At 34.8% G+C, this 20,841-nt stretch overlaps 1 protein-coding gene across 2 annotated transcripts; it reads left to right on the plus strand.

Annotated features, from left to right (window-relative positions):
- The first annotated feature begins 196 nt into the window (after nt 1-196).
- LOC148761730 (uncharacterized) lies at nt 197-13,981 on the plus strand. 2 transcript variants are annotated; one of them, XM_088808458.1, is made up of 3 exons: nt 197-1,573; nt 9,792-9,875; nt 13,802-13,981. In XM_088808458.1, exon 1 carries the CDS (start codon nt 631-633, stop codon nt 1,303-1,305), a length of 675 nt encoding a protein of 224 aa, XP_088664584.1. In that variant the 5' UTR covers nt 197-630; the 3' UTR covers nt 1,306-1,573; nt 9,792-9,875; nt 13,802-13,981. The 2 variants fall into 2 exon arrangements, 1 of the variants encoding a protein (XP_088664584.1); XR_016027548.1 differs by lacking the exon at nt 197-1,573 and adding an exon at nt 9,011-9,140.
- The last annotated feature ends 6,860 nt before the right edge of the window (nt 13,982-20,841 follow it).

Genomic DNA, 20,841 nt, shown 5'->3' on the forward strand with positions numbered 1-20,841 from the left:
CGGGTCGTGACAATTCGATTGGTATCAAAGCTTTTGGTTTTAAAGATCAAAGTTTTTAGTTTTAAAGTTGTTTTAAAATTTACAGTATCAGTGTGACCCCGGATTAAGTTAGGTTAGGTTGAATAGAATGCATGCATCTGCATATAGAGCCTAAGGGTACCTAAACTTGCTCGTATTTTTTTTATAGATTATAATGCCTCCTCGACGCGGACACCCACCTCTCACTAGATCAGTTAGGAGGGGAAGAGGTCGTTCCCAACGTCATCAGCCAGATACAGTAGAGGAGGAATCGGCTGCGTCTACCATTCGGGCAGCATCTGTTGTTGAGCAGGCCGATAGTCCTCCATATCCTCCATCTCCTCAGCCTCCTACTAGTATTCCCGCCATGCCTACTGAGGCAGCACAGGCATTGGCAACTTTCTTTGCCGTAATGGCTGGTCAAGCTCAGACTGGTCAAGTTTCACCTGTAGTGCCTCCAGCTACTCCTTTAGTTCCATCATCAGTACAGGATGTATCCATTTCCAAGAAGCTGAAGGAGGCTAGGCAATTGGGTTGTGTGCCTTTCGCGAGTGAGTTGTTGCTACTGTGGCAAAAGACTGGATAAATCAGGTTTCAGAGACTCTCTCTGATATGGGATTAGACGACGACATGAAGCTGATGGTGGCTACGAGATTATTAGATAAGAGGGCTCGTACTTGGTGGAATTCGGTGAAGTCCCGTTCCACTACTCCTCAAACATGGTCCGATTTTCTCAGGGAATTCAATGGTCAGTATTTCACTTATTTCCATCAGAAAGAAAAGAAGAGAGAATTTCTGAGTTTGAAACAGGAGAATCTAACTGTAGAGGAGTACGAGACTCGTTTTAATGAGTTGATGTTATATGTGTCGGATCTGGTGAAATCTGAGCAGGATCAAGCCAGTTATTTCAAGGAAGGGCTCCGTAATGAGATTAGAGAGCGGATGACAGTGACTGGTAGGGAGCCACATAAGGAGGTCCTACAGATGGCTTTACGGGCTGAGAAGCTCGCGATTGAGAATAAGAAGATTCGGACTGAGTTTGCAAAAAAGAGGAATCCTGGTATGTCTTCTAGTCAGCCAGTAAAAAGAGGTAAGGACTCAGCGACTTCAGAGAGCACTACTTCTATTTTCGTGACATCTCCTCGACCTTCATTTCCATCATCACAGCAGAGACCTTCGAGGTTTAGCAGATCTGCTATGACTGGTTTTGGGAAGAGTTTCGGAGGTTTTGACAGATGCAGAAATTATGAGAATTATCATGTTGGGCTGTGTAGGGGGCCTGCATGATGTTTTTATTGTGGTCAGTCGGGTCATATTAGGAGTAATTGCCCACGGTTAGGACGAACCAATGTAACTGCATCATCTCCACCAGTTCGCACTAATATGCAGAGGAGAGATTCTTCTGGGTCGCCATCGAGACAGGGAGTAGCCATACGGTTCGGTGTGGAGAGTAATACCCCGACGCATCCACCTTCGAGACCACAAACTCGTACTTCGACAAGAGTTTTCGCAGTGACAGAAGAAAAGGCACGGGTCTGACCTAGAGCGATGACAGGTACTATGTCTTTATTTGATAAAGATGCTTACGTTTTGATAGATTCTGGCTCAGATAGATCTTATGTGAGTACGACATTTGCATCAATTGCTGATAGAAACCCATCACCATTAGAGAGAAAAATTGTAGTGCATACCCCTCAAGGAGAACAGTTGATTAGAAATACTTGCTATAGAGACTGTAGGGTAAGGGTAAGTGAGGAAGAATTTAGGGGTGACTTAATTCCTCTAGAGATCTTGGATTTTGATTTAATATTGGGTATGGACTGGTTAACTGCACATCGGGCGAATGTGGATTGTTTCCGAAAAGAAGTTGTTCTTTGAAATTCGGAGGGAGCAGAGATTGTGTTTATAGGGGAACGCCGAGTATTACCATCCTGTGTAATCTCGGCCATCAAAGCTTCGAAATTAGTGCAAAAAGGGTATCCAGCTTATTTGGCACACGAGATTGATACTTCAAAGGGGGAACCTAAGTTAAAGGATGTCCCAATAGTAAATGAGTTTCCTGATGTATTTCCTGATGATTTACCGGGATTACCTCATGATCGAGAGCTTGAGTTCCCTATTGATTTACTTCTTGGTACCGCAGCTATTTCTATTCCTCCATATAGAATGGCTCCAGCAGAGTTAAAGGAACCGAAAGTCCAGTTGCAAGATTTGGTGGATAAAGGTTTCATTCGCCCTAGCATTTCTCCTTGGGGAGGACCAGTCCTATTTGTCAAGAAGAAGGATGGCACTCTTCGATTGTGTATTGATTACCGTCAGCTAAACCGAGTGACCATCAAGAATGAATACCCTTTACCCCGAATTGATGATCTTTTTGATTAATTACGAGGTGCTATGGTGTTCTCTAAGATTGATTTGAGATCTGGGTACTATCAGTTGAGGATTAAGGAGCAGGATGTACCCAAGACTACCTTCAGGACGCGTTATGGGCATTATGAGTTTCTGGTGATGCCGTTCGGTTTGACTAATGCCCCGACAGTTTTTATGGATCTTATGAACAGGGTGTTCCATCCATACTTGGATAAGTTTGTGATAGTATTCATAGATAACATCCTGGTTTATTCGAAGAATGATGATGAACATGCTACCCATTTGCGCATTGTGTTGCAAACTTTGCGCGAGAGACAACTCTATGCCAAGTTCTCTAAATGTGAATTCTGGTTGAAAGAAGTGGTTTTCTTGGGACATGTTGTGTCCGGAGCTGGAATTTATGTTGATCCCAAAAAGATTAAGGCAATCTTGCAATGGGAGCAACCGAGAACGGTAACAGAGATTCATAGTTTCCTTGGCTTAGCCGGTTATTATCGGAGATTTGTTCAGGGATTTTCATTGATAGCAGCTCTTTTGACTCGTTTGACTCGTAAAGGAGTTAAGTATGAATGGGATGATGTTTGTGAGAATCGATTTCAGGAGCTAAAGAACCGGTTAACCTCCGCTCCCGTTTTAACACTTCCTGTTAATGGAAAAGAATTTATGGTATACAGTGATGCATCTAAGTTGGGGTTAGGGTGTGTGTTGATGTAGGACAAGAAGGTAATAGCTTATGCTTCCCGGCAGTTGAAGAAGCACGAGACGAATTACCCTACTCATGACTTGGAGTTAGCAGCAGTAGTCTTCGCATTAAAGATTTGGAGACATTATTTATATGGTGAGCATTGTCAGATTTTTACAGATCATAAGAGTTTGAAGTATTTGCTCATCCAGAAAGAGCTTAACTTGAGATAGAGACGATGGTCGGAGTTGATGAAGGATTATGACTTAGTGATTGATTATCATCTGGGAAAAGCAAATGTGGTAACGGATGCCTTAAGTTGTAAATCCTCATCGTCGTTAGCAACATTTCGGAGCTCTTATTTTTTGATGTTACTTGAGATGAAATCTCTAGGGATCCAGTTGAATAATAGTGAGGATGGAACCCTACTTGCTAGTTTCGTTGTGAGACCTTCATTGTTGAATCAGATCAGAGAATTGTAGAAATCTGATGATTGGTTGAAACAGGAAGTTTAAAAGCTGCAAGATGGAGAAACTAGTGAGTTTAGACTCAGCGATGATGGTACTTTGATGCTTAGAGACCGAATTTGTGTCCCTAAGGATGATCAGTTGAGACGAGCTATTTTGGAGGAAGCTCATTCTTCCGCCTATGCTTTACATCCCGGAAGCACCAAGATGTATCGAACTATTAAAGAAAGTTATTGATGGCCGGGTATGAAAGGAGACATAGCAGCGTTTGTAGCGAAATGTCTCACATGTCAACAGATCAAGGTGGAGCATCAAAAACCGTCAGGTACTTTTCAACCTTTACCGATTCCTGAATGGAAGTGGGAACACGTGACTATAGACTTTGTATTGGGTTTGCCACGGACACAAAGTGGGAAGGATGCTATTTGGGTGATTGTGGATAGACTGACTAAGTCCGCTGATTTCTTGGCTATCCTTAGCACGTATCCTATTGAGAATTTGGCGAAACTTTATATAGATGAGATTATGAGATTACACGGAGTTCCAGTTTCTATTGTGTCAGATCGAGACCCTCGATTTACTTCTCCATTTTGGCCGAAATTTCAGGAAGCTCTCGGAACTAAATTGAGATTTAGTATTGCCTTTCATCCACAGACAGATGGTCAATCTGAGAGAACTATTCAGACCTTAGAGGATATGTTACGGGCTTGTGTCATTGACTTTATTGGGAGTTGGGACAAACACTTGCCATTGGTGGAGTTTGCTTATAATAACAGCTTTCAGTCTAGTATTGGGATGGCACCATACAAGGCTTTGTATGGAAGGAAGTGCCGAACTTCGCTCTGTTAGGGTGAAGTAGGTGAGAGGAAATTGGTGAATGTGGAATTTGTCATGACCCGAAACTCCCCATCGAGCCCGTGACAACCGTCGCGAAGCCTCGACAAACATTCTTCACCCCGAATGTCGATCGAAACCTCGCAAGGCTCTCGTATCAGCTTTCGCACTTCCTCGGTGAGCAATAGTTATCAAATAATCAAAATACGAAGGATTACAAATCATTTCCAAATCATAACATAACATATTTTTTTTTGGCTCACAAGGGCATTTTCGTCATTTTTTTCGAAAACCTCGAAACTTGCTAAAAATGTAGTAGGTAAGCCGAAAATATATATTTAATGATTTAAAAAAAATTAAGTATCTAAAACGTTCATTTGAAGTGAAAATTTGACTATTTGAATATAATAAAAATATTCAATAAAATAAACTATTTTCTTGTAAAATAATTTTCATAAAACTATCGGTACATAATTCTTATAGCGTAAAAGATAATTATATTCATATATACTATAAAGCAAATAACCAAAGCATAAAATTTCTTTTACAGTGACACGTGGGCCCACATCTATCCAAAATGCATCGAAAGCTGGAAACCTACAGCTTTTACCGATTCGAGTCCAAATGAAGGTCCTTGTCAAAGTCAGCTAACTATGGAATTCCCCCAGCTTGAAATGTGAGGAAATGAGGGTGGTGAGATTATAAAATCCCAATGAGTAAACAGATACCATCTAAACTATCTAAAGTCGAGTAAATGGAGACAATTAAAATAAATCATCATACTGTAATTTCATTACCTTTCAACTCATTTCAACCAAATAAAATCAATCTATAAAAATCGAGTAATAAACTTGGCTTATGAATTTCTTAAAACTTTGGCTCCTGCCAAAACTCATACTCGGTGATACCTTGCGCAGGGCATCTAACTGAGTCCGCCAAGGCTGTTAAAATTTTGTATACACTTAAAATATATTTTAGTTTAAGAAAAATACAGTCGTTCCCTGGCGTTGGCTGAGTTCCCCTTCACGTGGTGGTTTGGCGTGAAGTGAACCCTAAGCTTTACCCCAGGAGATACCCTACGCGCCTCTCTGTTTGAGGTAATAATATAATGGAGTTTACCGTGCCCCTCTAATAGGCTGGTCCATGGAACCCCCTCTGCAGTAAATAATTAATATATAATATACCAATCAATAAAATTCATTCTAGCATGACATGGCAATTTATCGTAACCTAGCTTCTTAAGGCTGAATACACAGTATAAATAATTCTAACACCAAAATCAGTTTAGCCATTCATGCTCATTTATTATCATAAGCCATTCAATTCAAAACCATAAATTTGCAACACAAACTAGCAGTCTCCAATTACTCTATTTTCAAAACCAATATTCGATTTTTCAGAAAATTTATAAAATCATTTTATAAAATTACAATTTCTCTTAAAACATAGCAATTTACCATTTAAACCCATTTTCCATGAAATCACACAGTTGTATAAAACTACTTTAGATAATTAAGACGATAATAAGTTCACTCACTGTTCTAGGAGTCAATGTACTCCTAATCCCAGTTTCCAAGCACAATTTTTGTATTTTTACCAGTGTATTTTGCTCACCACCTATCCACAATGTACAATACATAATTCACCACATCAATACTTGACCATTATAAAATCAATTCAGGCTCGATATATATGCATGATATAATATACAACTTATCCGACTACCGTTTAAATGCGGTGCTGACCTAATTCGGCCTATTATCTCCAATTTAACTCCAAATCAATCTTCTCACTTTCTACACTCCAATTATACTTAAATTACCTTAGTGACTATGAATGAGATTCAATTTATCAGTCCCGGTAGCAAATTACGAAAATATCCCTAGTGGGTAAAAATTTGTATTTTTGCTTCAAAAATTTCCATTATTTTTCTAGGCTCATAATTCATCATTATTCATCATAATTCCTCAAATAAACATCAAGATCATCAGCCAATATTCCCCTAGAAAATTCGGCCAATAATGGTAATGGAGGAAAATAAATTCTTTTCTTGTTGTTTTGTTCCTAAATATGCTAAACTAACTAAAAACACTAACATAACTTAAAATCAAATTAATCTAACAACTTTCTCTCTCCTAACCCATTTGATCAGCCATCAATTCATCATGAAAACATGTAATTTAATCATAAAAAATAAAGAGAAATGCTTGGGAATAAGAAAACTCAAGCTTAATAGAAAAAATCTCACCTTTTTCACTTAATTTCCTTGAAAATTCACACTTTTTCTTTGATTTTCTCTTTCTAGGGTTTTGTTTTTATTTTCTCTCTCTTCTTGCTGGTTTGGCCGGCCATGGGGTGGAAGATGAGCTGATTTTTGTGCCTTTTAAAAAGGGAAATAATAAATTAATAAAGGCATGACATGTGGCATCATGTCATTGGCCCGTTTTTAAAACTTTAAAAATTTTAATCCTTTTTATCTCCACCACACAATTAGTCAATGGTCAAAATGAGGATAAGAGATGACCATGTGCTGAAAAAATTACTGTTTTGCCCCTGGGGTGGTAAAATTACCATTTTACCCTTGTACTCTAAATTATACCGAAATTAAAATTTTTCACTTCTAAACCTCAAATCTTACTCCAATAAGTCAAATTACACTCCAATAAGTCAAATGGGGCCAAAAGAATCTCTTCTAAAATTCCCATTTTGTCCCAAGTGGTAAATGACCATTTTGCCCCTAGATAGCAAAAATTCCTGTTTGTCTCCAAATTGATCTTCGAACTCCGAATTACCATATTAAACCATTCTGGGACTTTAAAATTCTTAATTTCATCGTAAATTCTCTATTTAATCTAGTTCGAGGCTTAAATCAACTTTGTTGTACCTCTAGGTACAATTCCGACTTTTGTAAATTTTTCGGGACTTTCCTAGCATGCAAACATGCTATCCATCACATGTATGTCATGATAAATATTTTTATAGAGTCGGGCTTGTCATCTTCTCCCCCACTTGGATCAACCATATGATCCTTCTTCTTAACTAATTTCGACATCAAGCTAAATATTAATATTTTAATATTATTTCATTAATAAAATATTATTTTATTCTAAAAATTTTATCTTGTCTCGTTGGTACCCAAAATACCTTATTATGCCTCACTTGACTTCTGAATCGCCTTTTATCTCACAAATTCTCCTCCGATAAAATTATTATTATTTTATTGTTATTTTCTCACTTTCAGAATATTTTATCCTAAACTACTCCTTTCATCTTTTATCACTTTTAAACATTTTAATTGATCTCAATTTGCATTCGATCAACTTTATTTATCACCATATCAAAGTATGGGGTATTTTAGAATTGATTGATTCGACAAACGATAAGGTCAAGGTTATTCGAGAGCGATTAAAGACAGCTCAAGATAGGCAGAAGAATTATTCGGATAAATGAAGGAAAGATTTGGAGTTTGAAGTCGACGATAAAGTTTTTCTTAAGTTTTCTCCTTGGAAAGGTAAGAATTTGAAATTTCCAAGTATTAAATCTTATTTGATTATACTATTGTGATAATTTATGGTATTTATTGGATAATGAAAGATGTGATTCGATTCGCAAAGAGGGGAAAGCTCAATCCAAGATACATTGGACCCTTTTGTATCATTGAAAGGATTGGGCCAGTGGCTTACAGACTTGAATTACCCCCAGAGTTAGATCGGATTCATAATGTCTTCCACGTCTCGATGTTGAAAAAGTATGTTCCCGATCCCTCTCACATTTTGGAGACATCTCCCATTGAGTTGCATGAGGATTTGAAGTTCGAGGTGCAACCTGTACGTATTCTAGATCAAAAGGATCGAGTGCTAAGGAACAAGAGCATTCCAATGGTGAAAGTATTGTGGAAGAATGCTCGAATGGAGGAGATGACGTGGGAAGTAGAGAGCCAGATGAGAAACCAATATCCACATCTTTTCCTCGAATCCGGTAAGTGAAATTTTGAGGTCAAAATTTTATTTTAAGGGGGGTAGTGCTATAAAGCCCGACCTTATAAAATACTAGTCATTACATACATGTGATGATAGCATGATTGCATGCTAGGAGAGTCTCGAAAAATTTACAAAAGTCGGTATTGTACCTAGAGGTACAACAAAGTTGATTGAATCCTCGAACTAGATCAAATAGGAATTTTAAGGTGAGATTAAGAGCGTCATAGTCCAAAGATGACTCGAAATGGTAATTCGGAGTTTGGGGATCAATTTGGAGTCAAATAGGAATTTTCACTATCCAGGGGTAAAATGGTCATTTGCCACTTGAGGACAAAATGAAAATTTTAGGAAAGATTTTTTTGGCCCCATTTGACTTATTGGAGTATGATTTGAGGTTTAGAAGTGAAAAATTTTAATTTTGGTATAATTTAGAATATAGGGGTAAAAAGGTAATTTTGCCACCCCAAGGGCAAAATTGTAATTTTCCACCACCAGGATATTTTTTCCAGCACATGGTCTTCCTTTATTCTGATTTTTGACCTTTGACTAATCATGTGGTGGAGATAAAATGTTTAAATTTTAAAAATTTTAAAAATGGATCAATTAGAAAATGCCATGTGTCAAGCTTAGGATATTTTATTATTTAACTTAAAAATCAGCATAAATCGGCGCATTATTCCTCAAATATTTGGCCAAGCAAGGAAGAGAGGGAAAGAAAGGAAAAACAAACCCTAGGTGAGGAATTTCAAGAGAAAAAGTGTGGAAAATCAAGGAAAACAAGTGAAAAAGGTAGGATTTTTCAACTTAAGCTTGAAATCTATTTTCCTTAAGCATTTCTCTTCATTTTCCATGCTTAAATTACATGTTTTTATGATAAATTGTTGGCTGATCAAAATGGGTTAGGAGAGAGAAAGTTGTTGGATTTATTTGATTTTAATTTATTTTAGTGTTTTTAGTTAGTTTAGCATATTTAGAAACAAAACAACAAGAAAAGAATTTATTTTCTCCCCCAACCATTAATGGCCGAATTTACCATGTAGTGAATGAGGATGAGTTTGATTTTTATTCTAGGAGAATTGGTTAAGGAATGATGAATTATGAGCCTAGAAAAATAATGAGAATTTTGGGAGCAAAAATATGAATTTTTACCCACTAGGGGTATTTTCGTAATTTGTTATTGGAACTGATAATTTGCACCATACTGAGGGACATTGAGTCAATTTGGGTGCAATTGTGGTATAGAAACTGAAAAAAATTAATTTGGAGTTTAAATGGACGCATTAGGAATTTAATCGGGTGATAAGACGAATTAGGCCAATACGGGGTTTAGATAGTTACCATTGCATTTTTGCATTCCATATCATGCATTGGTAGTCTAAATTAGTTTAATTTCGATTTAATACCAATTTGGTAAATTTTTCGATTTTGTACTGTGTCAAGGTGGTGAGTCCTCCGATAAAGGCAAGGAAATTGCATCCGAGGACCAGTAGACAGAGTACTTCGAAAGTCTGCACTCTAGACATTGTGAGTAAACTTACTGTCGTTTTAATTATCTAGGGTGGATTTTTAGATGATTTCATGAATTCTATGGAAAAAGGAATTTAAAAAGGTAAATTTTCATGTTTTATAAATAAATGTGTTTCAATGAAATTAATTTATAAATGGTTTTGGAATTAATAATGATTTTGAAAAATAGAGTACACGGAGACTATGAATTGTTGCAATTCAATTGTTTAAATTGATTGGCTTATGGTAAATTAGGCATGATTGGCTAGTTGGCAATTGTTTTGAAATGTGAATTACAAAAGTTGCCATATCATGTTATTGAGTTTTATTGTATGGTGGATTATATATTAATTAATCACTGCAGCAGAGGGTTTCTGTGGACCAACCTTTTAGAGGGCCACGGTAAACCCCATTATATTCTTACCTCGAACGGAGAGGCGCGTAGGGTATCTCCTGGGGTAAAGCTTAGGGTTCACTTCACGCTAAACCATCACGTGAGGGGGAGCTCAGCCAACGCCAAGGAACGACTATGTTTTCAAAACAAAAACATGATTTATGTGAAATGTGAATTTTAATAGCCTTGGCGGTCTCGGTAGGATGCCTCAGCCAAGGTGTCCCCGAGAATGGATTTATGGCACAAGCCTAGTTTTTATGAGATTCATAAGCCTCTTTACGTGTTTTGAACGAAATGTGTTCTAATGCTATAACCCAGTTTATGATGATTTACTTTATTGTCTCCACGTACTCAAGTCTAGATGTTTATGATGATGTCTGTTTACTCATTGGGATTTTATAATCTCACCACCCTCCTTTCCACCCATTTCAAGTTTAGTATAGACTGTAGATAGCTGATCTCATCGAGGACTACCGTGGGATCTGCATTTTCCAAACCGTAGGTTCATAGTCCTCTTTACTTTTGTTTATTTGGGGGCCTTCTTGTTATTGTAAATTAAATTAAATATTTTGGCTTACTGTATTTCAGCATGTATAACTTTATTTAGCTTTTACGCTACAAAAATTATTTACGTATAACTCTATAAATATTGTTTTAGAAGAAAATAAAATATTTTACTTAATATTTCTTTTATTTTCTTATTATATTCAAATAACCATAATTTCGTTTTAAATGAAGATTTTAGACTTTAAACTCATTTTGATTATGAATTATGTCTTTTGTACTTGTATATTACATTTTAGCCAGTTTCAAAAAGTTTGAGAAAAATGACCAAAATATCCTTGTGAGACGAAAATTAATATTTTATTTGTTTTAAGTGGGAAACGGCTTAAAATCTTTTAGAACACGATATTTGGCAATGGTTGCTCACAAGGGAACAGAGAAACTGATAGTAAAGCCTTACGGGGTTTCGAGTTGACATTTCGAGCAATGAGTGTCTACCAGGACACCGCGGCTGTTGTCAAAGGCTCGAGGGGAGTACCGAGTCATGACAGTTCCCTTCTACCACTCCTTTGGGGAGCACTTGTTAAGCCCTACTCTATTATATACTTGTCATGTCATTCATGTACTTGATAGCATATCTACATGCTAGGATGCCTCAAAGAATCGTTAAAAGTCGGTATCATACCTAGTGGTACAATTAAGTCGATTAAAACCTTGAACTAGTTTGAATAGAGATTTTAGGATATATTTGAGAGTTATTGAATTGTAAAATTTCTTAATATGGTGATTCAGAGCTTGAGGATTAATTTGGAGTCAAATTAAAAATTTTCATAACGTAGGGGTAAAATGGGAATGTTGGACGAAATTTTTTAACAAGTTTGCCTAATTGGAGCATGATTTGAATTTGAGAAATGAAAAATTTTAATTTCGATTTTTTTTCGAACATAAGGGCAAAACAATCATTTTACGTGTCCACGAGGACGTAATTGGAATTTTTGAAATTTTACACCACCATAACACTTGTCAAGCCCATGAATTTCACCTATTATTATTTTATACTTTGGATAATTAAGAGATTACATGTGGGTGGTGAGAAAATGCTTAATTGTTAAGTTTTAACAATGGACCAATCACATGGTAACACATATCAAGCTTTAATATTTTTATAATTTCCTTTATAAACTCAACATAAACTCTCCCATTTCACTCTTCATGGTCGGCCAAAGCAAAGAACAAAGAGAAAAGAATAGAAACAAACCCTAGAGAGGAAAATTCAAGAGAAATTTGTTGAATTTCAAAGAACAAAGCAATCAAAGGTAAGATTTTTCAATTTTAGCTTAAGATCTACCTTTTCCATGCTTTTTTTTTCATTTTCTATGGATGAAACACAAGTTTCCATGAGGGAATACTTGCTGGCCGAACATAGGGAGAGAGGTTTTGATGATGGATTTTGCTAGATTTCATGATATCTTAGTGTTTTTAGTTGTTTGATGATGTTTGGCATGAAAAATAAGCAAGAAAATCACATGCCCTTCAACAACCCTCTTTGGCCGAATGTTATAGGTGACATGTTGATCATGGATTTTGTTGTATTTCATGTTATTTAGCTCATAATTGATGATTTATGGTATCAGATATCGAAAATGATTATCGAAAAGTATAGTTCCTTTAGTAAACGACATGAACAATAATGAGAAAATCATAGTGAATGGACTTGGATTTGATTCTTAATGATATAGATGGATTTATTGGACTGTGTTAACACTAATTAGCACATTAGTTCGGAATCGAAAAGAATTTCGGTTACGATAAATTAAGTCACAATCAAGCTCATTGAGGTACTTTGGTGTATTTGAAATATTGGAAGTGTAATGAATATATTTGAAGTTGAATCGGATGTTTTGGTTAATTCAATAGTGTATAGTTCGAGTTAGGTCAAACACAAATTTAGTCTGCTCATAATTGAACCCATGTAGAAATACCATCTTTAAGTGATTATTCGAACAATTCTCATTCAATTTCATGCATTCATATAGAGCCTGAAATAGTTTTATAACAGTTTGGCACAAATATATTGAATTACGTGTCGTGTATTATGTATAGGTGGTGAGTCCTCTGATAAGGGTAAAGATATCTTACCCAAGGACCAAGAATAGGAGTACTCCAAACTCCTGTTATTGTGAGTAAACAAATGTTCACCTTAACTATCTAAAATAGTTTATACTCGTTTTTATGATTTTAAAGAATAATGAACTTAAATTGTAGATTTTTATTTTTTATAAGTTAAGTGTTGGTTAAATGAATGAGATTTATAAATTATTTTGCAATTCAATGACGATTTTGGAAATTGAGTAGGTGGAGACTATATACTTGTGTTATCTATATATATGGCTTGAATTGATTGCTTATGACAATGTGATGGCATGAATGGCTGTATTTGTGGTTTGTGGATTATACAAACTATTTTATTTTACCTTGACAGGCTGGATAATATTATATTAGCCATGTCATGCTGTCGAAATTTTTATTGATTTGGTGGGTTATTTGATTAGCTTACTGTAGTGAGCGGGTTTTCGTGGACCAGCCTATTGAGGGGTATGGTAAACCCCGTTACATTTTATCTTAGTATGAGAGGCATGGAGGGTATCTCCTAAGGTAAGTTTAGAGTTCACTTCACGCCAAACCAACACGTGAGGATGAAACTCAACCAATGCCAATGAATGGCTATATTTTAAAAGTAAAAACATATTTTATGGGTATATGTCGTTTTAACATCCTTGATGAACTCGGTTGGATGCCCGGGCCAAGGTGTCATCGAGTATGAGTTTTGGCACAAGCCAAGTTTTTAAGAGAATCATAAGCCTTGTTGATTATTTCAATGAAATGTAATTATTTTATATGAATTGAAATGAGTTTTAAATGTTATGAATCATATTATGATGGGATCATTTAACTGTCTCCATTTACTCGGCTTTAGATGTTGTAGATGAACCATGCTTACTCATTAGGTTTATAAAAACTCACCTTTTTTTTTTACCCATTTCAGGCTCAGGACAATTTGTAGACAGCTGATTTTGTCGAGGGTTGCTTTTGGATTTGCATCCCTAGAAATCCAAGGTCTACAATTTTGTATATTTTCAGTTATTTTGGGGCCCACATATGATTGTAGAATATTTTTGTATACCTGGTTTAGTGTACTATTATATATATGAATTTATTTTACTCTTACGCTACAAAAATTATTTATGCAAGATTCTATAAATATTGTTTTATAAGAAAATGGGATATTTTATTTAATATTTTTATTTAGTTTGATTAGCCATAATTTCATTTTAAATGGATGATTTAGATTACTAAAATTATTTTTAGATAAGAAATGTATATTTTTCGATCGTATGCTGTATTTTCACCTAGTTTCAAAATTTTTGGATAAAAATGACCAAAATACCCTTGTATGGCAGAAATTACTTTTTGTTTGTTTTTGATTTAAAAATAGTTTATATTCCCTTAAAACATGATATTTAGTAACTGTTGCTCACATGGGAGACGTAAAATTGATGCAAGAGCCTTACGAGGTTTCGGTTGATATTTCGGGTAATGAATGTCTATCGAGACATTGCAGCGGTTGTCACAGGCTCGAAGGGAGTACCGGGTCGTGACAACACTGATAAGTGCTCCTTTCTTTTTTTTTATTTTTTAAATTATAAAAAAAAGAAAAGACATTTTAGTCTTTTTTTAATCTCTGTTAATAGTGTTTGCATTTAGGGAGGAAGTGTCCATTTCGAAAATTAATGGACCCGCTTGAAATTTCAACTAAAACTTCAGGGGTTGGGGAATTTTACCCTATATTTTTTATAGCATCCACAAACTTGAAATAAAATTTCCTTTGTATAATACACTTTTATTTTTTTTTTGTTTCTCTTTTTTTACACCTTAAAACTTATTTGTGACAATTATAAACAAGGGATAAATTTCTAGCATGCAACATTTGTTTTCTCACCTTTCTCCCCCAATTTCTAGAAAGATCAAAATATTTAAGAGTGAAAGTTTCAAACTGTTGGAATTAAATAAAAAAGCTAATGTTAATATAGTTGTGTATATACAAAGAAAAGGTAACTTAAGCTAAAGAAGGGGTGACTAGGGATAATTATCTAACTAGATAAGCTTAAAAAAGCTCAAATGTTCCAAAGATGGCTTAAATCACTTCCTATCTTAAGTGTTATATAAGATTTTGTCTCAAGAGATAATCAAACAAATTATAGAACCCTTAACTTCATTATAGTTTTATTAACTTAAACTTTTCCCAAATCACGTGACAATTCTAAGTAAAAAATATAGTACTTAAATTACTGAAAGTCACATTTTACAATGAAGCTATCACAAGAATATCAACACAAACTTAAATCATACCCATATTTTTCCCAAAAGCTAAAATCATAAAATAATCAAAATATCATCCTAGAATAGGGAAAAATTATAAACAAGGTGTTAAAATATCTCTAATTTTTTTTAGAATTGACACTAAAAATTAAAGCTAACACAACATGCAAAAGAAATGACAAATTTTGAACAAATAAAATAAAGATAAACAAGTAAAAATAAATAAAGACACACAAATAAAAATGTCACGACTCGGAACTCCCCATCGAGCCCGTGACAACCGCCGCGAAGCCTTGACAGACATTTTTCACCCAGAATGCCGATCGAAACCTCGCAAGGCTCTCGTATCAGCTTTCGCACTTCCCCGGTGAGCAATAGTTATCAAATATCATAATTCGAAGGATTACGAGTCATTTCCAAATCAGAACATAACATATTGTTTTTTGGCTCACAGGGGTATTTTCGTCATTTTTCATTAAAAATCTCAAAACTTGCTAAAAATGTAGTAGGTAAGCAGAAAATATATATTTAGTGATTTAAAAACAGATTTAGTATCTAAAACATTCATTTGAAGTGAAAATTTGACCATTTGAATATAATAAAAATATTCAATAAAATAAACTATTTTCTTGTAAAATAATTTTTATAAAGCTATTGGTAAATAATTCTTATAGCATAAAAGTTAATTATATTCATATATACTATAAAGCAAATAACCAAAGCATAAAGTTTCTTTTACAATGACACGTGGGCCCACATCTAACCAAAATGCATCGGAAGCTGAAAACCTACAGCTTTTGCAGATTCAAGTCCAAATGAAGGTCCTTGTCAAAGTCAGCTAACTATGGAATTCCCTGAGCCTGAAATGTGAGGAAATGAGGGTGGTGAGATTATAAAATCCCAGTGAGTAAACAGACACCATCTAAACTATCTAAAGGCGAGTAAGTGGAGACAGATAAAACAGTTTAACATACTGAAATTCATCACTTTTCAACTTATTTCAACCAAATAAAATCAATTCATATAAATCGAGTAATTAACATGGCTTATGAATTTCTTCAAACTTTGGCTCATGCTAAAAATTATTCTCATCCTCAGTTATCAGGGATACCTTGGCCGAGGGCTATGTCACGACCCGGAACCTCCCTCAGGCCCATGACAATAGCCGCGACGTCCCGATTGACACTCATTATCCGGAATGCCAACCGAAACCCCGCAAGGCTTACATATCAGTTTCTTTCCTTTCCTGTGAACAATCATTGTTCAATATCGAGTTTTTAGAGAATATATACTATTTTAGATCAAAAACAATCAAAATAAAATTTTCGCCACACAGGGGTATTTTGGTAATTTTTTTCTCAAAAATTTCAAAACTGGCTAAAACGTAATATACAAGTACAAAATACATAATTCATATTCAAAATGAGTTTAAAAGTCTAAAATCTTCATTTTAAAACGAAATTACGGTTATTTGAATATAATAAGAAAATAAAAGAAATATTAAGGGAAATATTCTATTTTCTTATAAAACAATATTTATAGAATTATACGTGAATAATTTTTATAGCGTAAAAGCTAAATAAATTTATACATACTTAAATACAGTAAGCCAAAATATTTAATTTAATTTACAATAACAAGAGGGCCCCCGAATAAACAAAAGTAAAGAGGACTGTGAACCTACGGTTTGGAAAATGCAGATCCAATGGTAGTCCTCGATGAGATCAGCTATCTACAGTCTATACTGAACCTGAAATGGGTGGAAAGGAGTTGGGTGAGATTTTGCAATCCCAATGAGTAAACAGACATTATCATAAATATCTAAAGGCGAGTAAAATGGAGGCAAGTTTAAACAACAAATTTCAACCCATTTCATAATGTTTTCAATTTATTTCTTAAACCATAAAATATTTGTAATTTACCAAAACAATTGTTAAGGCTTATGTCTTTTATTAAAATAAGGCTCAAGCCAAAACTAATCCTCGGGGATACCTTGGCCGAGGCATCTAACCGAGTCTACCAAGGGTGTTAAAATATTCACACGTGAAACACATTTTTATTTTTAAAAATCAGCCGTTCCTTGGCGTTGGCCGAGTTACACATTCACGTGGGGGTTCGACGTGAAGTGAGCTCTAATACTACCCCAGGAGTTACCCTCCTCGCCTCTACAATCGGAGTAACTATATAACTGGGTTTACCGTGCCCCTCTAATAGGCAGTCCACGGAAACCCATCACTACAGTGACTAACCCACCAATTTTAATAAAATTTCGACAGTATAACGTGGCTTTTATTTATTTATCCAGCCTGCATAGTAAAACAACTTACATAAATTTCCCAATGCATTCACAAAATATAGCCACATATACTCATTTCTCATAAGCCATTCCTAGGAAAATATATATTTTTCAAGTCAATTTGTAGCCTCCAATTACTCAATTTCATAATCAATACAATATATTTTTATTTGTCACATTTATTCCTAAAACATCAAAAATCCCGTTTTAATCTCGTTCTCATTTCATAAAATACATAAATGGCATTTAAAATAAACTCTAGATAATTTACAATAATAATAAGTTTACTAACCGTTTGAACAAACTAAAAGCTTTCTAAGCACCCCGATCACTACTCGTCGGGTACGACTTCTTTGCCTTTTCCGAAAGGCTCTCCTCCTAGACACATTACAAAAATTTACACAATTCATCACATTGATGCTAAATCACTATATAATTAACTTAAATCTTATACTAATGCATGGTATGAAATGCAATAGCCTAAAACGGCTTAAACGCGGTATTAACCTATTTTTGTCACTTTGCTCGATAAATTGCTAACGCGCTCCATTTTAGCTCTAAATCATCCCATTCTCTCTCCAACATTTCTAACCATTAAATATCAGCCAATAACCTTCTAAAAACAACAAAATCAGCTCACTCCCTTCCCTGGAAAATTCGGCCAAAAATGGGACATTAAGTCGGTTAATTTTCTACTTTGTTTTTCTATCACGTTTAATCGTTTTTCATCATTTTCTCTTCATTTTCCTTAGAATAAAATCAATTCATCATCATTGTACAGCATTGAGCATCCAGCCAAGAGTGGGTATTGTGAAAATTTAATGATTTCTTGCCCAATTTAATTTCTAAACACATTTAACTAACTAAAACTATCAATTTAACTAAAAATCAAAACCTAAAAATTTCAATTTCTCTCCCCTAGAATTTCGTCCAGCCCTTGATATCACTTTTTGATCTCTCTCCTCAAGCATGCTAAATGGAAATAAAGGCATAGGAAAGGTAGAAATCAAGCTAAAATCGAAAAATCTTACTGTTAGACACGTAAACGGTCGAAAATCGCGAATTTCCCTTTGAATTTTCTTGTTTCTCTTTGGTTTTTCTTTTTTTTCTTCCTTTCCTCTCTATTTCCTCTCTTGTTCTTCCTTATGGCCGGCCAGCACTCAAAATTTGGGTTTAAATGGGCTGACTTTTCATTAAAATAATATTATATCATTAAAAAATGCCACATGTCACTTTCCCATTGGCCCATTTTTAAAATTTCATCCATTTGTTTCCAAATTTTCACCATACACTTGTCTCATATATTCATAGCTTAGATAAAATTCTCAGACTCATCCAAAGTCTCGTTGGAGTAATTTTTGAAATTTACACTTTTGCCCCCGTAAAAGTGAAAAATTACATTTTTGCCCAAAAAACTGAAAAATTGCCCATAGACATATTTTTCATCCCTTATACTCATACCATTCTCCAATTTGTCAAATTTGATCTAAATTCTCTCAAAATCTCAAATTTTGTCCGTGGGTGGCAAAATTACGATTTTGCCCCTACACTCCAGAAATCACCAGAATTAAACTTTTTCACTTCCTATCATTAAATTATACTCCAAATAGTTAATCTTGGTAAAAAATTTCACTCCATGATCAAATTATTATCTTAGGTGGCAAAATGACGATTTTGCCCTTGAATATCAAAATTTCCAATTTTACCCCAAATGAACCCTCGAACTCCGAACAATAATTTTTAGTCATTCTTGGACTATAAAATATTAAATTTCATCCTACAATTCCTATTTGAACTAGTTCGAGGTTAAATCAACTTAAGTGTATCGTTAGGTACGATATCGGGTTTCGTCTTTTCTTAGGTGCTTTCCTAGCATAATAACATGCTACTCAGTGCATGTATGTCATGACATGTATTTATAGGGTCAGGTTTTACAGGCTATCCCAAACTGAGTCCGCCAAGGCTATTAAAAAGTTATATACTCATAAATCATGTTTTTATTTAGAAAACACAACCGTTCCTTGGTGTTGGTTGAGTGCCCCGTCATGTGGTGGTTTAGTGTGAAGTGAACTCTAAAGTTATACCTCGAGAGTTACCCTACTCGCCTCTCCAATCAAGGTAAAATATGTCAGGATTCCATGCCCCTCTAATAGGCTAGTCCACAGAACCCAGCCCACTGCAGCAAGCAATACCTACCATACAATACAATTTTGACAGCATGACAAGGTTAATATTTTACTACCCAACCTGCAAAGGTAAAATAAAACAATTCATACAATTCATAAAACACAGCCCAACCAGTCATGCCAACATAATAACAATATAACATAAGCCATCAATTTCCAATCATAAATTTACAACATACCGATGGTCTCCAATTACTCTTTTTCAAAATTGTTATTTCGTTTCAAGACAATTTATAAAATCTTTTCATTTAAACACATTTTTGTTTATAAAACCTAAAATTTGCCATTTAACTCATTTTCATAAAATTTCACCAAAACCGAGCTAAAACATACTTTAGATAATTAAAATGATGATAAGGTTACTCACAGTTCTAGGAGTCGATGTACTCCTAATCCCAGTCTTCAAGTATAATCTCTGTACTTTTATCAGTGTAATTTGCTCACCACCTATCCACAATGTACAATACATAATTCACCACATTAATGCTTCACCATTATAAAATCAATTCAGGCTCGGTGTATATGCATGATATGATATGTAACTTATCCGACTACCTCTTAAATGTGGTGTTGACCTAATTCGGCCTATTACCCGATTAAATGACAATTGTGTTCGATTTGGCTCCAAATTTCTCCATTTCATTTCTAATATTTCAATTCACTAAATACAATTCCAATAATCTAAAATTCAGCCTAACAACCCTCACAATTCTTCTTGAAAGTTTTGGCCATTGTGGTGCATTATCACTAAAAATTTTCCCATTCCATTTTGTCACCCTAAATCATCATTTCATCCATTTTTCAACCAATTCACTTGATCATAAAATCTATTCATTACTTCTACACTTCACATAGGGTTTGGCCATTGAAGGTTCATGGGGAAAATGGATTATTTTCTTGTTGTTTTGTTTCTAAACATGCTTAACTAACTCTAAACACCAACATAACTCAAAATCAAATCAATCTAACATCATTCTCTCTCCATACCCATTTCGATCAGCCATGAATTCATCATGAAAACATGTAATTTAACCATGAAAAATGAGGAGAAATGCATGGGAAAGAAAGATCTTTAGCTTAATTGAAAAATTTTACCTTTTTTTCATTTGTTTCCTTGAATTTTCACACTTTTCCCTTGAATTTTTCCACCTAGGTTTTGTTCTCTTCCTTTTCTTCTTTTGTTCTTCTTTGGTCTTGGTTTGGTCGGCCATATGAAAGAAAATA

Source organism: Theobroma cacao, chromosome 7, assembly GCF_053813885.1.
Source record: "Theobroma cacao isolate CCN51 chromosome 7, ASM5381388v1, whole genome shotgun sequence".
Lineage (NCBI taxonomy): Eukaryota > Viridiplantae > Streptophyta > Magnoliopsida > Malvales > Malvaceae > Theobroma > Theobroma cacao.

Bases quoted from the DNA above. Each gene is read 5' to 3' on its own strand.
- LOC148761730 (XM_088808458.1), top strand. From the start codon at position 631: ATGGGATTAGACGACGACATGAAGCTGATGGTGGCTACGAGATTATTA.